At 36.7% G+C, this 24,774-nt stretch overlaps 1 protein-coding gene across 4 annotated transcripts in view; it reads left to right on the plus strand.

The window, feature by feature from the left end:
• The first annotated feature begins 18,328 nt into the window (after positions 1-18,328).
• col15a1a (collagen, type XV, alpha 1a) overlaps positions 18,329-24,774 on the plus strand; it is a 90,138-nt gene continuing 83,692 nt past the window's right edge. For 2 of the 4 annotated variants that reach the window (XM_046848472.1, XM_046848471.1), the window contains exons 1-2: positions 18,330-18,633; positions 18,726-18,802. In XM_046848472.1, coding sequence (XP_046704428.1) covers positions 18,623-18,633; positions 18,726-18,802 — 88 coding nt within the window. In that variant the 5' untranslated portion in view covers positions 18,330-18,622. Of the gene's footprint in view, positions 18,634-18,725; positions 18,803-24,774 lie in introns of all 4 variants that reach the window. The other 2 variants (XM_046848474.1, XM_046848475.1) reach the window with 2 other exon arrangements.

Here is a 24,774-nt window from a genome sequence, read left to right on the forward strand (position 1 = left end):
GTATTTGTACTTTGTTACTTCCCATCTCTGGGTGAGAATGGAATTAGATGTCAAAAGGTTAAAGAGTTGGCATGTAAGGTCAGGGGGGTGCGATGCTATTCCTGTAAGTCACAAAATAGGAAACTACTCTCTGTGGAAAGTGTGCATAAATGGGGATTTTGTGCTCATGACCTCCTTGCCTCAGGAAAGAAGGCATTGGCAGAATGAAATTTACACAAAACTCTACAAACCATACAAATATATATTTCATAAATATATATTTCATAACTTCTGCCATCAAACAACACTGACATTATTTTAACTTGCAGATTATATAGAGGCACATTTTTATAAAGGTGTTTGTGTAGCCCTCAAATGTTATCTTCTCTTATCCAACACCTTTACATCAATTATTTGAATGTTTCCATGTTTCATGTCTTTCTGTTTGTCACACAAATCCCCAATAGGATAATACCCTTAATCTTAAATAGAGGATTCCACATGGTTTGTTCAGTATGACAGCTTAGGTTTTGACCAAAACTTGGTTTTGACATCCACATGCACACAGGCTCCTGTTTCTCTCAGTGACAATGACTGCTTTTCAGAAGGACTTCACCATGGCTAGTGGTATTGCACTTTTTATGTCCAACAAACAACGACAAGCCATTAAGATGTGAAGCAGTGCATGTGGGTAGCACTGATTTTTACTGAATTTGTTCTTTATATGCTTGCTGCTGTGTCTTCTAGCTTCTGGTATGCACTCCTATTCCACTTTTTAAGGAAAATCCTGTGTGTGGGACTATTATGTGTACCCTGATAACTACTAGTTCCTGTGTTGTTTTCCTTTTAATAGGCTTAATCTTGTGAAATAACAATGTAAGTATGCAACAGGAAACAAACAACCTGCTTTGAATGCCCCTCCTTTTTAAAATATACAATAATGTATTACTTATTATGGTTCAAATGCTAATTAATATTATTATTTATATAATTAATTTAAATAGCGAAATATTGATTAAGCAAAGTGTTTTTTGCTTTCTTGTGTGTGTGTGTGTGTGTGTGTGTGTGTGTGTGTGTTTTCTTTTTCTTGTTCTTTTTTAGTGCATGTGCTCCATTTCTCAGAGGAAGAAGGAGAAATCACACAAGCCTTTCATCTCTTTCTGGCTTTTTAGAGAAGGAAGGGGGGAAAGTGAGGTTTGGAATCTGCTAAATTGCTCTACATTAACTGTATGAGATGTTTATCAGATTTTGTGGGCATCCATGGGCATTAATGCACTGCTGTTTCAACTTTAGACATTTTTTTTCAGCTTCTGTTCCCGTGTAAAACACAACTACTGCTTTGCATGAAGTGAACAGGCGGACACAAATGCAGGTTTTGTGTTTTTTTTTTTTTTACTAATTGGCAAGCAGTAGATGGGAATGTAGCCCAAGCCAATCAGCAACCAGACATAAACTGAGCAAGACAAATGCTGGTGGGTTTTGCTAAAACTTGACTAGAAAGTGGAAATTTCCAACTTTTGAAAATGGAAAAACAACGAAAGGGTGGAAGGTATTTTTACAGTTCAGGATGCTCACAACATCAGCAGTAAACAAAGCAGTACTTCTGTATTTTAAGGTGCATTATACTGTATATGTATATGACTGTATATGACAAATATAAAATATTTGTCATTAGACTAATCAACAGATATTTTAGTTTTTAAAATCTCAATAACTGACTGTACAGTTAATTGTGTAAAGGGTATAAATTGATATTACTCATGAGGCCTAGTTTACTAGATTGTTGCTAACAAAAGATTTATTCTCCCCCTATTTTGTAGAACACAGAGGGGTTGAGATTTTTTGCAATTACAAGTTCCAACATCTTTTGGAAGGTTTGGAATTAATGCACAACAAAGTACACAGTATCTGTCATTTATTCTGAGTATTCAAGACTCTTTAGTGTAACAAATTGATCTCTAGCAGTTTTGACACAACAATTTGTAGGTGCTTCACTGATACAGTTAAGCATAAAAAATAAATGTTTTACTTTAAAATATTTTAAGGCAACAAACATGATTCTTAAAATCATCTAATAATAAACTGTACAAATTTGTCTTAAACTTTGTTATTTTACATCCAAATTGACTGATTTTTGGTACTGAATCCATTAATGAGAGTCCTCAGTAAAAAACGAATGTATAATATAGAATTATATAATTTCCTAGCAAAGACAAAATCCAGCAAAGGCTACAAAATTGAACTCTGGCTTTTAGACAATACAGCTGAAGACATACAGTAGTGATCAAGGCACAAGTATTAAAATGCAGCAGTTGTAACATTTTACTGTAAATACAGCATAGATAGAATTTTTTTTTACATAACATTTATTCCATGAACCCGAAGTTAAATTTAATATAATGGAATTCATTTATTTATTTAATAATTCATTCATTCATTCATTAATAAATAAATAAAGACAAACATTTTGTCAAATACACTATACTGAAGTCCAAAGCAGGGGTTTTAATACTTTTTGCAGCCATAAAATCCTTTAACTGTGAAATCAATTTTACTGCCCCCTCTGAGCATAATTCAAACAATCCATGCAGTGTCATTCTGCCTATTTATTTAAGCAATGGAGCTTTTTATTTATTGACCTTTTAACAGAAAGAACATTGGGTCCAAGATGGCAAAGGTATTTAGAAATATTTTCCATACAACTGACTAATCAAAATGGTAATAATAATAATTAAAAAAATACAATAAAATTCATAATGATGTAATTTCCACTTTAACTACAAGTAATCTAAAAAATCATGCACCCTCTGACCTTGCTTTACTGCCTAGGGGTCTCTGGACTCTGGAATATCTGAATTGAACAGTGCATCCATTGTTTCCAAGAAAACAACCTCCCACAAAACAGTGATCAGTTTTGATTCTTATTCAAATACTGACTTGGAATACACTGGAATATCAGAGAGCAACCTCACACACACACACACACACACACACACACACACACACACACATTCGCAAATATGCAAAGCAGACATTTACTTTAGCTTCCACAAACCTTTAAACTATCCCTAACCCTGCTATTTGTGTGTCTGTGTGTATATTCACGCTCACCTAATCCACGATACTCAAACAAAGATGGGAACCGTTTGTGTTAGTTAATCGTGTTAATTCAGACCTGTGTGTATTTATATGGAGTGAGGATGTTAACTCTGCAAGCTCAAAGAGATGTTCTGTTTACTCTCAGTAACAGGCAAGTAAGCTATCTACCCCCTAAGATGCTTAAAAACAACCTTGTGTGTATGAGAACTATTGACCCTGATTTTCTCCAGAGTAAGTTCTGTCTTGGCTGGCACTTCAGTCAGAGCAAGTTAAAGCACTCTAGTTTTCTTTTTTACCAGCTAATAACTGGTTAGAGATGTAAAAAAATAATAATAAATCACAATTGTTATGGTAAACCTACAGGAGAAATATTTTGGCAGGTTTGTCTACTGATAAACTGAGAACATTAAATTGCAAACTAAGACTGAAATCCTACTTGAGATTACCAGAGAAAAAAAGGAGCTAGTTTATTAGCACAGCTAGCAAGCTACATCTTAGGGCTGGCAGAAGGGCTTTAATTTGCTTGCAGGTTATGTACAGAAATTCCTACACCCATTTTAACAACTCGTTATTCTACATAAATTAATTGTGTGGTATAAAATCCCACTTTTATGGGAATGTTTTGCCTGAGTGAGTGCTTTTGTGAAAGCAGAATTGGTCAGAGACAAGATGTAGAATGTGCTGTACATCAATTGAGCACAGTTATCAAAACATCTCTGGTTGTGTAGATGTAAATATTATTTTGTCATTTTCAACACAACGCGTGTTCTTTTTCTGCGGGGCTTCTGGGTATGCTTAAAGAACTTGAAGAGGATAAAAGAAGCAGGAAAAAAGCGAGTAATCTTGCACATACAATGCTCCTGCTCTGTTAATGTCTATTTTGGGATAGATCCCATAGCACCATGCAGAGGGCCTGGGATCAAGCAACTCAACTACTCTCCAAAACCAAGAGCTTATTGTCTGACGAGACAAGAGACGTTTTCATGCTGCTTCATCTGTTCGCATTTGTTTCCTGCCTACTAGAGATGTGCTGTTGTACACAGCAGATTCTGATGTCACACTTTTCAGTGCTGCTAGAAATACAACGAATTACATATCTTTGTTGTTTACTAAACTATTTATCTTTAATTGACTGTACAAGGTTATGAGACAAGCAATTGTGAATAGATTCTATTCGCAAATAGCTTTTTTTTTGTCCAAATTATTAATAATGGTTGCATTTTTGACAGGGATGTAAAAAGTAAAGTGTATAAGTAAAAAAAAGAAACAGTATAAGTGCATAAGTATAGAGTGCCTGTTATATAGCATTCTATCCAGGTTAATCTGTAAATGATGCAAGCAAGACTAATGGATTTAGAGATGTTATGCCATCCCCTATCTCTATCTGTTTAGTGTGTCTCCTATTTGGATTTAGATTTAAACCTGCCCTTTAGCAGATTTTCTCTATTAAATAGGAACAAGAATTTTTCACTTGAAAGCATGTAGAAATTTCAGCACTGACTGATTTCTGGCTCTAACAATTTCTCAACCTCATCTACATTACATCACTTTAGAAACATGTGCACCCAGGATTTCGAATAGATTTAGCTGTTTCTAATGACAAAAATATAAACATGCTAATTTAAACCTAATTGGAACCACCAGGACCCTGACCAGGCAGTTACTAAGGATGAATGCATGCTTCATATCTAACCTTTCTCGCATGCAAAAGTAAGAACCTCTCAATCACTTCTTACGGGATCCCAGTCTCAATGCACTGCTCTAGTCTCAACCAGATGTATCTATTTAGACAATATTATCTGTCTGTTCAGAAAAATGTATACTTATCCAGATAGATCCTTTTGGTACTTTAATACTGTCGACTGTGCATAGAAAATTTACTGTATTTTTCCTGAAAAGTGTATGCCATGTGGTTTATATTTTCCTTAGCGTAATCTGAGGATGCACTGTAATTATTATTGTTTTGACACTTGTTTATGGTCAGTCTCTGTTTTGCCTTAAGTTCTCAAAACTGCTCTGCAGAAGGGATAAGCTGTCTAAAGCATATGGGAACTAAATCACAGTTAATTCAGTCTGTTCATGGTCTTTATTGTGTTGATATAAAGATTTATGCCTCTGTATTATTTTATAGCTGATAGTTTAATATCTGCTTTCCTGAATGGCATGTGCTTTGTAAGAGAGTAGAGACTTAATTGGTGTTGATCAAAATAAAGTATAATGGCACAGTCCTGTCTCAGTGCAACCTCTGCACTTAAAAACAAGTTTGATTTCCACTAGCTCATGTTTTTTTTAATGTTCAATTAAAATGTTGAAGGAATGGTGCCGTCTCAGATTTCATTGTTGTGCATTCAGATCGGTCTTTGGGGTGAGAAATGTATGTTTTTATTAATGTGGTTTGTAACACTGGTGTCACGGTGGTGCATGATGGACCACTGGCTCCTCAGCTTTTTTCCTGACCACAGATTACTGTCTTTGTAGAGTTCTGCATGTTCTCTCCATGTCTATGTGGGTTTCCCTTGAGATCTTAAGTTTCCTTCTACATCAAACATCTTAATACTAAGTGGATTTGTGGCACTAAATTTTCCCACTAAAGTGTGAAAGAGTGTGTGGCAATGGGGTGTATTCCTACCTCTGGAACATATGTGTAAAATATATTTTTTTAATATATTTAATTAAAAGTTAATTGCAGGATTGCACTTTCCGATATTGCTGGTAGTATTTCATATTGATAGATCGGAAATCCAGTGAAAGCAGACTCAAGTTTTACAAAAACACTTGAAGTCAACGACCTCCTTCCAAACTTTATTGAATATTTAAAGACTCTATAAACGTATCATCTGTTATTTCTACAATATTTGCTGGCTAATTTAAACATCAACCCCCTTTCTTTCATTACATTTTGGAATCCCTGCCAAACAAAGACAGGAGAAACTATGAATATTAGACTCTAGAATATGCAATTCTTGCTTTAGAGGTTTAAGTCTGTCTGCCCCAACCATAAGGCCTCATTGTTTGGGGATTGAAGCTGCTTTCATAACTTTGACATCAGCTCTGTAGTAGTTTCCATATGCTCATAAAGCCAAAGTCAAAGACAGAACAGGGTGTAAAATGAGATGTACTTCTGGTGCATTATTCAGATTATTTCCATACCTTGTGTGTGTGTGTGTGTGTGTGTGTGTGTGTGTGTGTGTGTGTGTGTGTGTGTGTGAGAGAGAGCGAGAGAGAGAGAGAGAGAGAGATGATGGAATTTCATTAACTGAGTGATTACTGTAGGAACAGGGAAGCAAATTAATTTCCCTTCAATAGGTTCATGGTGATGTGGCTATGCAAAATGCAAAACACATACTGTGTGCTTGTTGCCAATGATGTCAGTTTAGGTGGCTGACTGGCTGTTGTTTTTTGCTGTTACTTAGACCATATTTATATAAACAACTAATCCGATTTCCTTGGATCCTTGCTGAAAATGGAGGTTTTGTGCGAAGGTTGTGAATGTAATAAGAAATCAAAACCCATGCAGTATTCTCAAAAGTTAATAAGCTTGCAATGGTTGTGTATGTCAAATTTCACCATCACTCTACTTTTCGACTTGTTTAATTTTAATCATAATATATTTGATTTACAATACTCTCTACACATTTTTTTTTTTATTTTAGCTATCCTTATCTACCCCTACCCTTAACCCCAAATCCAAGGCGAGCAAAAAACAAACAAGACATTACACATTGAGGGAATTGGGCTATAACAGCAGAGGATAACATCAATTTCCCTGTATAAAAATATGAATCTAGAGTGGGGACAGGACCAAAGTGTTGCATAAACCAGGTGTCAGAAACCGGGAGTAAACTAGAATGTCTTTATTTATTTCAAACATGCAAACACAGACTTAGCTTGAGTTCTTCACATAAACCTCAGCCAGGAAAGCTCAAAATGTCCACTTTAAATCACACAAATTCACAAAACTTTTCTCTGATGATTTCATCCGTATAAAAGTTATAAGGGGTACAGATTCTCCAGTATCACCTGATTAACCATCTGTGTGGAAACCTAGCAAAGGTTCCGTTTGGTGACCTGATTTACATTTCAGCTTGATTTACGTACTTTTGTTGTCAATATTTTGTTTTAATGCTCTATGTTGAGTATGGTTTCACTAATAAAAAACATACATTTGCATAAAGCGTCCATGTTTGTCCATGCCCATGATGATTAGATTATTAAAAACGTGAAAAGTATTAATTGAAGGTTACATTTAGAACAAATAAAAACGTGCATTAATCGTGAGTTAACTTATAATAATTATGCAACTAATCATGATTAAATATTTTAATCGATTGACAGAACTAATATTAATATGACATGAGGTCCAGTTACCAGTGTGACACTAAAACAGGTAGCATTAATGGCTACATTTTACTTAATTACATGTCAGAGCCCAAACTTCTTTACTTAAAATTAAGTAAAAAAGTGTAGTCAATTCTTCATCTTTTACCAGAGTATTTTAAAACATGAGAATCTGTACTTCCACTTAACTGAAAGATATGTGTACTTTTGCCACCTCTGATTTTCATCCATTTCTTTATCCATTGGTTTTTCAGTAACTCATTTATTCTGGTCAGGTTCATTGTTGATCTGAAACTTAACCCTGGAATGCTAGGTTTTAAGCAGGAATACACTTCTATAAAAAGGCAATCCATCACAGGCCAGCATGCATACACAGATTCGGACCCACGTGCAGCATATTTTTGTAAGATGGGAGAAAACTGCAGAAGCAAGACACCATTATCTAAAGTGACTTATTGTCTAATTTATTCAACTGAGCAATTGAAGGTTAGGTCCTAACAGTTTCTGATTAGAAGTCCAACCACCGAGTTACAGACTGATTAAGTCTATAAGGCAACAAGAATATCAAGGCAACCTGCTGTACACCGTGTTGCACCTGGCTGAGCTAGTAAAAACACACCTGTGGTTTTCTGATTTCTGATAAGACACTTCAATTCAATGTGGGGGGAGAGAGAGAGAGAGAGAGAGAGAGAGTCCAAGTCACTCTATACTTCATTAACAATGATGATGAATGAAAATGGATCTAGATACTAAAGCCAAGCTGCGCAACAAGTTTATTTTTTCTGGTAAATTTACACTGTAGCTTGACAGTGACTATGAATCGTTCATGTTAGCAAACCTAAGTCTTAGCTGCTGTGTATGAATGTATGTCTTCGTCAGCATGTAGGAGCCTGATGAAAATAATATGCATTTTTTGTATTTTATGGCTCAGCCAGTATGAGCTACAGCATCCATAGCTACAAAATCAAGTCACACTGATTCCTTGTGGAGAACTATGATTATGAAAAACAGACAACAAACAGACATTTTACTGGTGTGCTGCACAGCCTAACTTGACCCATGATATTACAGCTGGAGTTGACAAACATTTCTATAATGTCCTGCCTGTTTGCCCATCTGTGCCATTACATAAGACTCTTCAAGGGAAAGGGTGTTGTTCTTACACACTGCCATGTCCTGTTTAATGACTTCAACATGAAAAAGAAAAATCAGCACTAAGTGCTGTGCCTATAAAACATAATTTACCATAATTCTCCTATTACCAGAGAATCATTCATATCAATGCTGCATTCACAAAGTTTGGTTCATTTGGGATTTTTTTTTTATGCTTATTCTCCTTTTCATCCCAATTGTGCCAAAAACAGCATGCTATGAATGAAACCAGCTGTAATACACAAGTATGTTACAAACAAGTTTTCCAATAGGCGCCTTTAAAATACAAGCTTAGACTATTTGTGATTAAATATCAGACATTAGATAAATTGTTTATGGGTTATAAATACATTATTCAGATTTTAAAGATTTTACAAGAGCCATGCGTTTCAATGTCTGCAAAGTTTGCATTTATTTTAATTTAATATCCGTGATTAAAATCTGTGCTTATGACTTGTAAATGTGCTATTGCAGAAAGATATCCATATAGAAGCAACAATATTGAGATTTTCTAGAAAAAAACAGTGACGTCAGAAATAACTTATATACAATAATCCAGTAGTTAAAAATGCACAAAGAAAGTGCAGTGTACTTTAGTTTGCTAATGTCAATGTAATACTTATCCAACCAGTTCCATCGGTGGGTTGTTGTGAAGATCAGGTATTATTCTGCTGACTGTTATAATGTTGATTGCTGCACCTTATCACTGATGCCTTTCACACTGTATATGATTTGACAATATTTATCAGTTTGTCTGGCTTTTTCAAGTCAAAAATCTTCTTTGTCATTTTTACCATTTTGACAGTGTTCCCCCTGAACCCTGGTGCTACATTAAACAGCATAGAGCTACATCACACAACATAAAGCTATATACAATAACAGAACACAGAGCAAGGACTAAATAAGTGCCCTTGCCACATAAAGTGCATCGTGTGCAAATTAGTGCAAACAGTAGAAAACCAAGTCATATTTGCTACCTATTTGTCTTTCTGGCTATTATAGATGTTGTAGCACAGAAATTTTCCAGAGAAACTTTTACTTCCTTCTTAACCTAATTAAGAAGGATGTAATTTTGTCTGGAATTTTCTGTCCTGGTTGTCAAGGCACTTTTTGTACCACATTTTTTCAAGCTAAATCCACAAAAATATATATAAAAATAAAAAAATTCATCTAGTCGTTTGTTCATAATTTTTTATATATTTTTATGTTTATGTTTATGGCAGTTGTATCCCAAACAATATGGTGGTGTTATTATTGCATCACATTTTTGCAAACAGACTTAATAATTGTATATAACTCATTGTGTTGTGTCTGGTAACAAACATGGCACAGTGTTCTTCTAATGCTAAATTGATCTGCAAGTCTGGTCCTGAGAGCTGCAGTTTTTGTAAGCTGTAGGATTTTTTTAGTTATCACTTCATCATGTGTACATAAGAATATGCAAAGTTTCAGTTCCCCACCAGCTCATTGTCCGTTATACAGTTTAGGCTGATGAACATTTTGGACTACCCAAGCTACGTACGCCACGTGTCTAGTTGGGTTTATCATTGTATGCAGGACTCTGTTTAGTTCTCTGAACTTTCTCTGGTCATAGCATTCACCAGGTTTAGTTAGACTTGGAGCTTAGTTCTGGTTTGCCGTTTTCTGCCTTTGCCCTTTTGTTCTTCATTAAACATCGTGAATTGCATTTCGGTTTCCGGCATGTTCTTCCGCCTGACAAATATGCACTGCTGTATGTTTCCCAGTTCATTCCTTGAATATTAAACAACCCCAGCTGTTTCAGTCTTAGGTCATTATCTGGCTTACACTTACTGTATACCACTGTCAGAATGTGATGTAAATTTTTGTACATTTCCTCATGATTCAGTTTCTGTTTTCATTTGACAAGTGCCCAATTTTATTTATTCATTCACTGAGTGTGATACAGGAATGCAGCCTGTATGGGTTACCGGTCTGTCACAGTGCACCATACATACATTAAATGTTTTAATAACAGTGCTGGATGCAGTATGGCTTTTTGTCAAAGTGGACATCTTTTAAGACCATTTGAGGCCTTGAGTGAATAACTTTCACGCCCACTGGGAAAACTCCACCTCTCTCTTACTAAAAAATCTTCCTCTGAATTGTAGCACTTTATTACAAGCACTTGACTTCACTAGAATATTCCTGCTGCTTGTTACTGTGCACTATGTGACATGTAATAGGTGGAGTTTTCCTACATCACTTACTACAGTACATCTTCTGTTTAATGCCTCACACACTCTTCCGGACTTCCTCTCATATAAACATGCATATGCTTGTATACACAGACGTACATACAGTACACGCCCTGGCAATATTTTATATTTTTCCAGCTTTCCTCTGCCTCTGTATAAGCAAGGCTTCCCTAAAGAGGAGCCTGTACTCAAAGCTGGCAGCACCACCCAGTCTGCCAGATGGCTTTTAATACGAAGTGTGTGATTGTTTTACATCAGAGAGCAGCCATTTTGACATGAGCTTAAGCTGGGTCATGTAGACCAGTGGTCCCCAACTTTTTTGTGCCACGGACCGGATTAATGTCGGATAATATTTTCACGGACTGGCCTTCAAGGTGTGATGGATAAATACAACAAAATAAAATTATACGACCGGCATAAAAACTGGTATTTTCTAAATATAATAATAAACGTGAATCCACTGTGTTGTTTTTTGTTCATTTTGTTAGCTTGGGGGTTTAAATTTAGCGGTAATGTATTATGTGTTACTGGCAGCCCCTTTAAGAAGGTAGTGGATGGGGGTAAGACATGTGACTGAGGCATCTTGACATGCATCAAGAGTGACTCATAGACAGATGTGGCGGAGAGAATCCGGTAATTTTCCAAAATAAACCATCGTTCATAATCAGATAATAAATAAAACTGAAATAATGTAAGTTATGTATTCTTTCTGTGCAGCCCAGTACCAATCTACCCATGGACACGAACCTCCGGCAGACCTGGAGGTTGGGGACCACTGATTTTATTGTAGATTTTGAACCTATGGCCATGTTGTAGATGCAGAATATTTATTGACTAACTATAAACCGCTTATTTCTTTCTCATTAGAACAATCTTATTAATACTAACCCCTTTATGTTCAACACACTCCTGAATCTTTGTTTTATCCTCAGACACTTTGTGGTCTATGTATTGTACAGATCCTTCTGAATTGTTTCCATGTACAATCAGCAGGATAACAAATCCTTCAGCACAGTTAGCCCTTCTGTGCAAGATGTAGTGATCATGTCTTCTTAAAGGGTTTTGTTTGAAGCAGTTAGTGGTAAGTAAACAAGATAATTTTGTGTGTTTGCCAACTGGCTTCAGGAAAAAGCTCTGTGGTTTGTCAACTGTTTTGTTAGTGAAATAGACTCTTTCTGTGAAAGTTCTGGTCGTGTTTTTTGGCAATGCTTGCAAGAAGTCTGACTTGCAAGCCTACATAAACCCTCTTGAACATTGTCCTTAGCCCCAACTTTTAACATTAACACTTGATCTCTAACCTGTAACGCATTATTGTAGCTCATAATTTTATGCCTGGCCCACACACACACACACACACACACACACACACACACACACACACACACACACACACACACACACACACACACACACACACACACACACACACACACACACACACACACACACACACACACACACACATATATAAAATTTTGCTGCACATTTCAGCTGTAAATATCACATCTCTAGATAATGTTTAAAAAAAAAAAATTCATAAGATAACTGTCTTTTTTTAGGTGGACTCTTATCACAACTGCCAAAGATGACAAGATGCAGACTCTGTGGATCCCCATTAAAATGTACTCAAGACACTTTGCCTCATTCTGGATGCATGAGTGTGTTTGCATCTGCTTGCATATGTTAGCTAACAGGAGTATTGCCTTTATTCTAAAACCATTAAGGCCCACAGCTCCTCTGACTTTTTTTAGCAGGCTGAATCCCTATCATGACCTCTGACCTCAGATAGTGCCTGCCTTCAAGCTGTACTTCCAGTATATAATTCTTCTCTCCCCTAGCCTGAGCTTATCTATGAACTCTGAGGGCTTTGCTGGAATTGTGCACACATTTACATGCTCTTTTACACGTTGGAGCAATATAGCTTATCTAATACATCTACCAGTGCTTTACTGCAAGGTTGGAAGAAACCGGAGAACCTGACTCTCTGTACCACTGGCTGTGATGAGCACACAATGGAGCTTCCTTCAAAAATTCCACCAGATCTTACAATTACAGCTGTTTGTGCACGTGTGTGTGTGTGTGTGTGTGTGTGTGTGTGTGTGTGTGTGTGTGTGTGTGTGTGAGGTGGAGAGAAGTAGCACGGGAGTGAAAACTGATGTGCAAACGAAATCCACTCTCTCTCTCAGGGAGTAAGTCAATACAACCTCTACTGCTGTTTCCTCTTCTCTCAAGGCTTAAACTTACAAAACCTGACCTTAAGATGGAAAAGCAAAAAGAACCAGCATTTCTTAGCTTTATTTCGTTCTTTATTTCCTGAAGGCACAGAGAATTGGGTTGAAACACAATTGCAATTTTCTGTGAATTGCAGTTTTAAGGTATAACTTCTCATATATAATTTTTTTACAGTTATTTCTGCTATCTTAGATTCCAAAGCATAATATATTGAACAGTTTAATAGTTTAAAACAAGCTGGGTTTATGGTGCATACAGTCTTTTAATTGTGTATTGAAAGGTATTAAAGGTGAACTCATTTGGGATGAAGAGTAGAGAACACAGTTGTGTAGGATGGTTATCAGTGAGCTTCATTCTCCTGTTGATTCCTTGTGTCTCCCACACACCATGGGTTTGTGTTTACACTCCAGTTTGATGCTAAAGGCATCTGGTGACACAAAGCTCCTTCAGGGCTTGGCAGCGGTGGGTGGCCAAGATACACATGCATCAAAGCTTCAATTTTGGTCAAGGTTAAAGATTTCAGCTGTTTATATTCAGTGTCTAGCTATTACTTAGTTTCACTTGATTAACCTGTCTGGCATGTGTATACAAATGCCTAATTAACACTGTGTATAATATAACCACTAGTTTCTACTGAATTTGTTCAGGACATAAGCTACCATCAAAAGACAATCCAGGTCAGATGATTAAAATTAATGCCCACTTCATTATCTTATTGTAATATTTGTACATTTTTGTTGTTTTGGGTTTAAGCTCTTAGGTGTAATCCATTCACATCTTTCTCTACATTTTATCCCGTTACAATCATGCTTGCTAATTAACTACTGTTAAATGAGAAAAGAAAACTATGTAAACTGTGCAGTTCTCCAGACATTGGGCTGAGATCACTCTATTATTATAAAACCACAAATATGTTGAAACTGTGCATACTTACCGTTCTCTTGTCTCTCATTTTCAACCAAAGTTGATTTCTGTTCTTTTGCTAGGAAGGCATTTTCTGTCTTCAGTTAACATGGTCAATGCTGACTCATGATAGACCTTGAACGTAATGTCAAATCTAATGCAGTCCCACCACGCACAGTCTCCCTGTTCTCATCACTGACGTTTTACCTAAACATCGCTGTTTTCCAGCAACACAACATCACCATGGAGATTCTTTCACAGTCAGAGCGAGAGTTAGGAAATCCTAGAGTTCTGTAAAACCTTATACACGCCACATGGTTTTAAGCAACCTGACAAGCAATACTCACACACACACACACACACACACACACACACACACACACACACACACACACACACACACACACAAGGAAAAACAATTAAGCTGCTTAATAAACCCAAATATGATTTATGCTTAAGTGCTTGGTTGGGGTTGGTGTTATCTCTGACTTATCTAAAGACATTAGAGAGTGTCATACAATTTTGAACCAGATGTTCATGCTCAGCCTTTCTTAAAAGTAATGTTTAGCAAGTTAACAACCAATTATACACGTTGTTATGGTTTTGTGAGAACATAATAAACAAAATCCGTTTTATTTGTTAGTCATGCAAGCAGTTAGATTTAGAACATTAGTTAAACCAACAGTTCAACCTATGTAGTGAATAAGTTTTGTTTTGCCTCATTAGGCTTGAGCTGCAATGGTAATATAGCTAATAAGCCCCGGTATCATTCAAGCTGAGACTCTCGGGGCTTTGAGCAAGGCCATTAACCCTCTGTGCTCCAGGGGGGGCTGTATCATGACTGACCCTGCGCTCTGACCTCAGGTCTTGAACAAGCTGGCATATGCAATGAAAATAATTTCACTGTGCTGTAATGTATATGTGACAAATAAAGGCAATTTGATTTGAAGTATAAGAAGTTTATAAACAGTAAGTACTGGGTTATCTTGCCTAAATCAAAGCATAAGTTTCAGTGTCTCATGCAGCCTTTCTAATCTGTTTTCTGACACCATGTTTTACTGTTCTGTGGAGAAACAGATAAAATCCTGCATATCCAGTGGTGGATGAAGTACACCATTCCTGTACTGGAGTAAAAGTATAAATCCCCTGCCTAAACACTACTCTAGTAAAACTACTTTAACATTTCTATTTAAGTGAACATAGACAAGAACTTGGTTTTGAAGAGACTTTAGTAAGTTGAGTAATGTATGAAAGTCAGTGTTCCATCCTCCTGCACATCACACATTTTCAAGGAGAAAGTTTTCTATGGTTACATAAAAATACCTAATACCTAATACTTAATTGCAAAAGAAAAGTTGAAAATACTTTTATTTCTATTAATTCCAAAATATCAAACCTTGTTGTCACTAAAAACCAAATGTCAATCTCAGATATAGTTTTATCCCAAGATTGGCAGATAAATCTATATTTTAAGAGTAATCTACATATTAAAATACAGTAGTTACACATGTATATTTGTATAATTGTTTTAGGCATTACAATGTGCTGCTTTTGTGTGTTCATCACATCCATATTTCTTTGAAGTAGTGTTGCTGCTTCAGAGTTCCAGGGATCTTGGGTTGATTCTGAATTTGTTACTGTCTATGTGACTTATGTACAGCATGTTTTCCTTGGGTTAATGTTTTTCATGTTGGTTCTCTAGTTTTCTCCTACCTTACAAAAAAAATAATAATAATACATGCTTATAGTCAGATTCTCTATGCTAAATAGTCTCTAGGTGTAAATGTGTGCATGTGTTTGTTTGCAATAGACTGGCATTCTAAACAGGGTATATTCCTAAACTCAGATTCATTGTGACCCTCACAAGGAACATGGAACATATGGATAGATGGATTTATTCTGTCTTATGTGGCTTTAAAATGTACAATTTTGTCAATGAGCTAATAATGTTTTGGCACTGTGTGTATAGTTGGTTATGTAGTATGTAATAGTTGGTTAGGGTTATAAGCAGTATAACTGTGGTCTAGTCTTCCTTATAGCTATATTAGGGTTAGTGCTATAGCTTCAGCAAAGACTGATGCCCACTTTGTATTTTGCATGTATGAAAGTATTTGTTAAAACACGTTTTTATAAATTGAATATAAAATCTTATTTTGTGGAAAAATATTCTTATTTGCATAAATGGTGCAACTCATTTAAACATTTTACTCTACATAGTACAAGATCCCATGAGCACTTGCCAGACTTGCCCTAAATAGAAATCAAAATCCAGCAGAGTGACAAAATCACTTCAACATGCTGTCATACATCAGCCTTGAAAAGCTAACCATGGCTTCCCAGAGTAAGAATAACATGTTTGAAACATGGGAGCCTTCCGGCTTGTCCTGGATGTCCCTGATGATTCTTCTTGCAAAGTTTTCATTGGTTAGATGTTAGAGAAGTGATGATAAAGAAGGGAATTCCAATGTTCAACGTTATCTCTCCTTATTCTCTTTGGCAACTTGCAGGCGCCATTCAGGGAGTGAATTCCATACATCTTTCAAATAAAATACCCCTAGAGATGAATCATAACCATACTCACAGCTTTGTCATTGGAAGAAGTTCTTGAAAGTTATATCACTGTCTCCTAGATGTCTGTGAAAGTGAAGTCATACGTTGTGCTGGCCACTTTGTGGTGGTTGAGGTATGTCTGGGGGAATATAGTCACAGGTTTATGCAAAGTCTCCTACTTTGGAGCTTTGAAAAACTCAGAGTCTTGTTTTGGCAGTGAAAAACCTGGTTCCATCTGTATTTATGAGTGTATAGGATTACCTGTGTTAATTGTTTTAAGCTGTAACATCAGTTTGGATTTGATTAAAACTTTGCAGTTAAATCTGGATGAAGTCCATTGGTTCAGTACAGTAATAAACCTTACACTGTATCTCTCAGTAAAGATACTGCAACCCATGGAACAATTGCAATCTATGTAAACTCCCATTTTGTCAGAGCCCAAATGTACACTAGGCTATGAGGGCTTATGCGATTTGTAAAAGAGTTTTCTGTAATGGATTTAGAGACTTAAGGAGTGATTATATAGGGCTTGTCTTTTTTTTAAAGAGTCTGGAATTATCACCTTTTACTCGTGTCTAAGAAGGCAATAAACTACAATTTCAAATTTATACCTTAACCGCACTTTGACCTCTACATGTCTGATGATGTGCAAAATAGGCTACATCGTGGTCCATTTATGGACATGTCAATAAATCTAAGTCTTCTTATTTAGTACCAAGAGTAAGCTGTGGATTCAATGGCAGGAAGAGACATACCTGATGAATACCAATGCTGGTTCTCACACTCACAAATTTATAACAATTCAAACATAGGAAAGGTGAAAATGTGTGGTTTACAGTAGTTTTTGTATTTTATCTTACCAGTCAAGAATACATTTGTTTGAACGAAACATGATCACATGTTCAATTTGAATTTCTCATGAGATCTGGTTGGGGTAAATCACTTTTTTTCTTATTTTCTGCCTGCCTGCCTGCCTGCCTGCCTCTCTCTCTCTCTCTCTCTCTCTCTCTCTCTCTGTCACTTACTTCTTAAAAGAGTCACATGGAGGTCTCATGAGAAACATCTGTGCATTTTCATGATACAGTATAAATCCATTGTCCTTCTCTTTCAATGCACATAATTGTTTTCTTGTTGAAAATGTGCGAAGAAGTGCTGACAAACTAATGACATTTTAATAGTGATTAATTATTTTTAATTATTACCATTCTGACCCACTTCGAGGACTTGTGGTTAGTTTTTTTTCTTTCAAAAGAAGAACCTCTTTGCAAAGCTAAGAACTGATGTTTAAAAATATTTTATGGAACCATAGTTTTGTTTGTTTGTGTGTTTATGGTAATTTCCCATATTGAGGTTTAGAGATACTAAGTTGTCTATGAATCACAGAGGATGTGTGTATATGGTGCATGATCAAGCTCTTTCAGTATTTAGTATTTATATCTGGTATAAAACTATTTAGTACTTTTGAACAGTCTATATCTACAAATATAAAATAAATCTAAATGTTTAATGAAATGGCATTTTTAATAAAACCCACAGTGTCTACGTGGTGTTGCTTTTCGAGGTGCTCAATATAGGAATAAAAGAGAGGAATGACTCCAGAAAATGAATATGATGTTTGGTATTTGCTGAGTGTGATTAATATCTAAAAAGCTGGACAATAATAAAGTCAATCTCTGGTGTATGATGATTTATTTATGTTTGCTTGGAGATTGATTGAAAAATAGTTTGCAACTTCAGTTTTATATGAAATATGATATGATACGATTTTTGATAGGGTAAAGTGGGAGACTTTGTCTTATCTTCAGACTTTGAGGAGGAGACATGGCGTGCGTCAGTGAGAATGTGGGAATAGTGCAGGGCTGGATAAAGGTGGAGGTCCACGGCTCGAGCTCGGGTGTCAAATTTCAGTGTTTTTCAGGGGGCAGATTAAGCTGAGGGTGAACTAAGGCTGTCTTTGTTCAGGAGGCGCTCCTGAAGGTGCAGAGCAGATCATAGCAGTGCAGTGCACAGCGGAGAGTAGAGGTGCGCTGTGGAGCGGAGAGGAGCGCGGAGGTTCTCTGCGTTAGCGGGAAGATACACGGCGCCTCACGGCTTCTTGCTTAAAACACCGCCTGCTCCTTATTGAGCGCGGAGAAGACAAGACTTCTGGAGATATGGCTATAAGGTGAATTCAATGAATACCTGCTATTGTAGTAGATTTCATTTCTGAGAGGAGGTTTTTTCCATCACATCTTTCAACTCTTCTCTTGTCACCAGAGTGTCGCCCTGGTGCTGGTTGTACCTCTCTGCTTTGGGGCTTCTCCATCCAGCCACTGGGTTCCAGCTGCAAGACGGTATGTCACCTTTTCACACTCTATATTACCAAAACGTTATTTCTACGTTTAAAAGGCGGTGTTTTATGAGTGTTTGATACATTTTCACAATGTGGTTTGTTTGCGTGGTGAGAACGAAGAAGTTTGAGAAAATAGTTTGCCCAGATGAATGAATGAATGAATGGATTGATGGATGAATTAAAGCCATTTAACCCAAATATGATGTTTGATCATTTCTCTACACATTTACATTATGTAACATATAGACATTTCTGGGCAGATATGCTCTGACCACCTTGTCACGTGTCATGTTTGCTACGCACATTTGCTCATGGAGATGATGCGCTTTTACGCACAGTGCGTCGTTTTCCCATGTGCTGGTGCCCTTGTGCTTTAAACATGTTTTGAATCTCAAGAAATAAATCATAAGCATTTCCAGTCCTTGTCTTGGAGAATATCATGGACAGCATGTTTTAGTTCTTTCTCTGCTCTCTGCACTCCCACTTGGACTCTGTTTATTAGCTGAATTGTTGAATCTGGTGTGCATTGACATGGTCACATTGACCAGTGTTTTTTTACAACTAATTTTAATTGTTGTTAAGCATTTTGATTTGGATTATGGCCTGTTTGTTCATGTTGGGAATAATGGAGGTGGATATGGATGGTGCTGATTCAGCACATTGGAGTTGTAGCTAGATCCAGCACGTGAAGTGTACAAATACAAAGTTGCGTTCCTGCTCTTAGGCAGTTTTTATCATAATTTGATACTTTTTGCAAATTTGTGACATGACTTCTGTGAATATGATTGATATTAAATGGTGGTGAGAGGGTGTAGTTTCTGTGTTCATAAGACTTGATGGTTTTTGCTCACTTCATTTGGGTTCAGCTTTTATAAGAGTTTAGATTTACAGGCTTTAATAATATCAACTCTTTTTCTGATTCCTACATTTATAGCATTTGGCAGATGTACTTATCCAGAGTGACTTGCAAAATGTAATGGGTGTTATATTTATCCATCATTTTTTCAAAGAGCTTCAGGGTTAAGGACCTTGTTCAAGGGCCCAGAAGAGCTGGAATTTCAACTCATGACCTTCTGAGCAGTAGCCCAGTGCCTTAACCACTGAGTTACCACTGTCCTGAATACAAATAGAATGTTTAGGTCCTGAATTTTTGGTGTTCTCTTTGCTGAAATATCTAGCTGGATCTAACTAGTTACCACCTGCTAAAACAAAGACTTATCCACTCAAACTAGTAAACTATCTTAACTAACATAGGCTATTTTCCAGCCTAAGTCTTATATAATCAGTAATCAAGTCAAGTCAAGAAGCTTTCATTGTTATTTTAACTATATATAGCTGATACAGTACACAGTGAAATGAGACAACATTTCTCCTGGACCCTGGTGCTACATAAAAAAAACATAGAGCTACATAAAAGAACACACAGCTAAGGACTAAAGTAAGTGTCCTCGCCACATAAAGTGCATTGAATGCAAACAGTGCAGACAAAAAACAGTGGAGACAGACAACACAAGACAGTGTAGGACAAGTACACAAAACACAAAATAGCACCGACCAGTAAACCTACTTTATAATATGTTATACAGTACGATATGCAAAAAATAACTATATATATGATTTAATATAATATGGGTGGTGGAATGGATTGAGATGAGTGATGAGTGTGTGTTGAGTTCAGGTTGTGCAGTTCAGTAACAGTTTTGTGTGTGTGTGTGTGTGTGTGTGTGTGTGTGTGTGTGTGTGTGTGTGTGTGTGTGTGTGTGTGTTTTACAGTTTAGTTCTGTGTGTTGAGGAACCTGATGGCTTGAGGGAATAAACTGTTGCACAGTCTGGATGTGAGGCCCAGAATGCTTAGAAAATCTGTCCTGGTGGCAGGAGGGTAAAGGGTGTGTGTGAGGGGTGTGTGGGGTCGTCCACAATGCTGTTGGCTTTGCGGATGCAGCGTGTGGTGTAAATGTCTGTGATAGAGGGGAGAGAGACTCCGATGATCTTCTCAGCTGTCCTCACTATCCTCTGTAGGTCTTGCGTTTCGAGATGGTGCAGCTCCCAAACCAGGCAGTGATGCAGCTACTCAGGATGCTCTTTATGGTCCCTCTATAGAACTTGATTAGAATAGGGGAGGGAGATTGGCTTTCTTCAGCCTTCTCAGGAAGTAGAGGCACTCCTGGGCTTTCTTGGTGAAGAAGCTGGTGTTGAGTGACCAGGTGAAGTTCTCCTCCATATGTACACCAAGGAATTTGGTGCTCTTGATGATCTCTTTGGATCAGGGGTGTCCAATCTTTTGTCCAATCTGAGGTCTCCCAGTGAGAAAATCAGGAACAGCATTTCCATCTCTTACCTGTTTAAATCTAATTATCTTCATCCCTGTTCCAAAGAGATCGTCAAGAGCACCAAATTCCTTGGTGTACATCTGACAGAGAACTTCACCTGGTCACTCAACACCACTTAAATCCAGTTGCAGAGGGAAGTGTTCAGGCCCAGTAGGCTCTGCTTCTTAATTAGGAGCTGCGGGATGATTGTGTTGAATGCTGAACTGAAGTTTATGAACAGCATTCGTACTTATGTGTCCTTATTGTCCCCAGGTGGGTTAGGGGCAGTTGGAGGGTCATGGAGATGGCATTGTCCATGGAACGCTTCGGATGATACGCAAACTGCATGGGGTCCAGTGAGGGTGGAAGCAGGGTCTTAATGTGCCTCATGACAAGCCTCTCGAAGCACTTCATTACGATCAGCACGGGGATGTTTGTGTAAACAAGATCCAATGTGTTCGCTAGAAGTTTTAATTAAGTATGTTCCCATCTTTCAGAACTAGCAAATTAGACATTCTTGACCATCATTTTAAAGACTAACTGAAGATGTGATCATGGACTGACAAATCATACTTGTCTGCATTCCTCAAGGTCAATGCCACTAAAAGATCATGTGATTTTAACCCCAAATTATCCATGTAATGAGTGATGGGTGGCCAAATGCAGTCTATGCAACCATTGGAATAGCTCATGAATAACTATTATGCCAAAGAATAGGGACATATAGAATAACCCATCACGCATAACATTACATTACATACAAAGGCTGATATTGTTTTTAGAAGGTAAAATAATGTTGTAAACTCATATCAGACCCTGTTATGAATGTCTGGTTCAGAGAAATGAAGCATGCCAAGGACTCGTATGTTTGGTGTTAGAATATTTTGAAGGGAAGGCTATTCTGATGAAAGTGCTTGTAAAACATTTCACCACTGACATACCTGTTTGTCTTTTACATTGGTGACAAAGTCATTGATGGAACAAGATTTCTCATTTCACATGCTGAGAAATGGCTTGAAGAGAGAATACAGAAATGCTACAAGAGGGATATCTAATTAAAATAAAAATTATTTTGAGAATTGCAACATTGTGCTACTAATACAAAATTCTTTGTTTAAATGTGAAAAGGAAAAAATGGGGATGTAAGTCATTTATTCTCCAATAACAGCATGCCCCAAAGCAATTCACAATTAATCTTTTTATTATTAGACACAGATTTTGTTACTATAGAAGCAAAAATGTATTAGAATGAGTACATTAGTCTAAACTTTTCATCATTTTAAAAGTAGGCAGAACTCTAAAGCCATGCTGTTTGAGAAAATGAATTAGAACCTTCAGACTGAATCCGATTTTAGACCTTAGCAGGGCTGGTTGTATGCTGAACTGCTTCCTCAACAGTTTTATTTTATACACTATTATTGTGCAGATAATTCATTGTGGTTTTGACAGTAGAGTCCTTGGAGAAAAGGTCTTTGTGTCAGTATGTGATGTCATGCCTCTGATGCTTAGGACTGTAGACCAGTTTCCGAGGCGTGACAGAACTGTGCTGTTGTATGGTTGATATTTGACTTCTGTAGTTTTATGACTCATCATTCAGTAGAACACAGCCAGCAGTGTTGTGAATTTGCCAGGGAGCCCATTTGAGGACAAATATTTCCAGCCACAGCTGTAAACACACATGAAATAAAGCCGTTGCTGTGGAAATCACATTGCTGTGTATTCGCAGGAATGTGAGCTCTTTCTAATTCAAATGATTGTTTGATTCACATGTTTGAGGTCTGCAGCAGTGTTAATGGTAATTCACACAGTCTGCTTGGTGTGTGGTCACTGAAGTGTGAGTTGTGGGATTAAGTTTTGCAGTCAGCATAATGAGGTATCTAAGGTGCTGTTTTGTTGCTTTTGTACACCCATTGCTATATGAATTTCTAGGTTAATAAGCATTTTGTGATGATCACTGTACAAAATTAATCATTTTCTTAATTTTTATACATTTGGTTTTTGATGTGTATGTTCCTTGGCTGATATAACAACTCCTCAGTTGCTCTTCTCAAAAAATAGACATGAATAATATGAAAATGGTATGAAAATAAGTATGAAATTAAACAGCCAAAATCCCCAGTAATTCCTAAGACATACAGTAAGTGGAGTTTAGGCAGAATTTTTGTATGAAACTGGCTTGATTTCAAAGTCATGTGATTTTCTTTTAGTGGAAAGATATTTGCAAAAACAGCATACAACTTCAAAACTTTGAAAAATAAAACAATTTATTTTTTAAAGTAACTCTACCAAAAAAGTTATTTTGTCAGAGCCATATAACCATCCGGTCAATTACAGCTACAATAATAGACTTCACCCTCATTTATTATCCAGATAAGTTATATTCATTATAGTGTGGGCTGAGAAAATAGAGATATTTAAAACAATTAAATATTTTTAATCATGTGACACATTTCATGTGACATAGTCATGTGACACATTTAAAGCGAATAAAGCTGTTGAAGATGAATGCTACAACATTTAGATAGCATTCAGATTGCAAAGTGCATGGAATGTTTACCTGCAATTGCATTGATTCAAAAACATTACAGGCCAAAACTTCCACAAAGGCCAGAGCATTTTAAAGCAGAAATGTTGTTTTCAGATTTATCTGGATTAATGTGAATATAGCCTTGCTGTTACGTACATTAGCATGACAAATGGTTCTTATTTAGGTGCTTATTACGGTGCTTTTTATAATAGTATAAATCTGAATACAAGCCAATATACAAGCCATCACACATAATGTATGTTCATAGCTTTGCTCAATTGCTCCAATAGTGGCTCTCTTCCAGCCTGAGTATTCAAACTACCTTTTAAGCCTCTAGCACAGAACCATAACCCATGTCCCAAAGTCATTACATTTAGATAACAACTGCCTCAGGCTAGAAAGGTTTGGGTAGTTTTTAAAAAATTTCTTTAAAATGACAAATTATAAATCAGAAATTATAAACTGGAAATGTCCAGCCAGCACAAGCCACAAAGTAATTGTAAAATCTCACCTTTAGCTGTGAGCTCTCTGATCAGCTTGTGCTAGCATCAGGTTTCAATGAAAGAACTTCTAAAAAAAATGGTTAGGGGGAAACAACCCGCCTTTTTTTTAATAAAGAAAGACCTGTGTGTCAGGCAAAAATAGACCTTGGTATTTGGTTTCCCAAAGACATTTGCAAAAGATATAGATACTCACCTATTGAAAAGAACTGGATTTGAGCCCCTAAACTTTCATTTTCTTTTAATTGATAGTGTGATATCGCATATACTGACCTTTGTACGGGTCAGACCATGTTGAACCACCAGATATGGCTCTCTTTCGAGCTTTGTAATGATGATTTACTGTTTGTTATTTTGTCTTTCTTGAACCTGTTTATGGTGCATGGAGTGCCTATAGTGTGATTTTGGAGAGTAGAGGAAAACAAGAAAATTAAGTAAGGTTGTATGAACATCATGTATCATAGTACATACTATAATAAAATTAAATGTAAGTCAAAGGGCAATGGAATTTATGAACACCAACTAGGTTTTAGTTTGAAGTTGTATAGGGAGATTTTATTCAGCAGCACACAAATATAGTATATTTCATCAGTTTCTGGAAAAAATGAAGCAAGTGCATCCAGAGGAAGTTTTGGAG

The sequence above is a fragment of the Silurus meridionalis genome, chromosome 4, assembly GCF_014805685.1.
Source record: "Silurus meridionalis isolate SWU-2019-XX chromosome 4, ASM1480568v1, whole genome shotgun sequence".
NCBI classification, from domain to species: Eukaryota; Metazoa; Chordata; class Actinopteri; order Siluriformes; family Siluridae; genus Silurus; species Silurus meridionalis.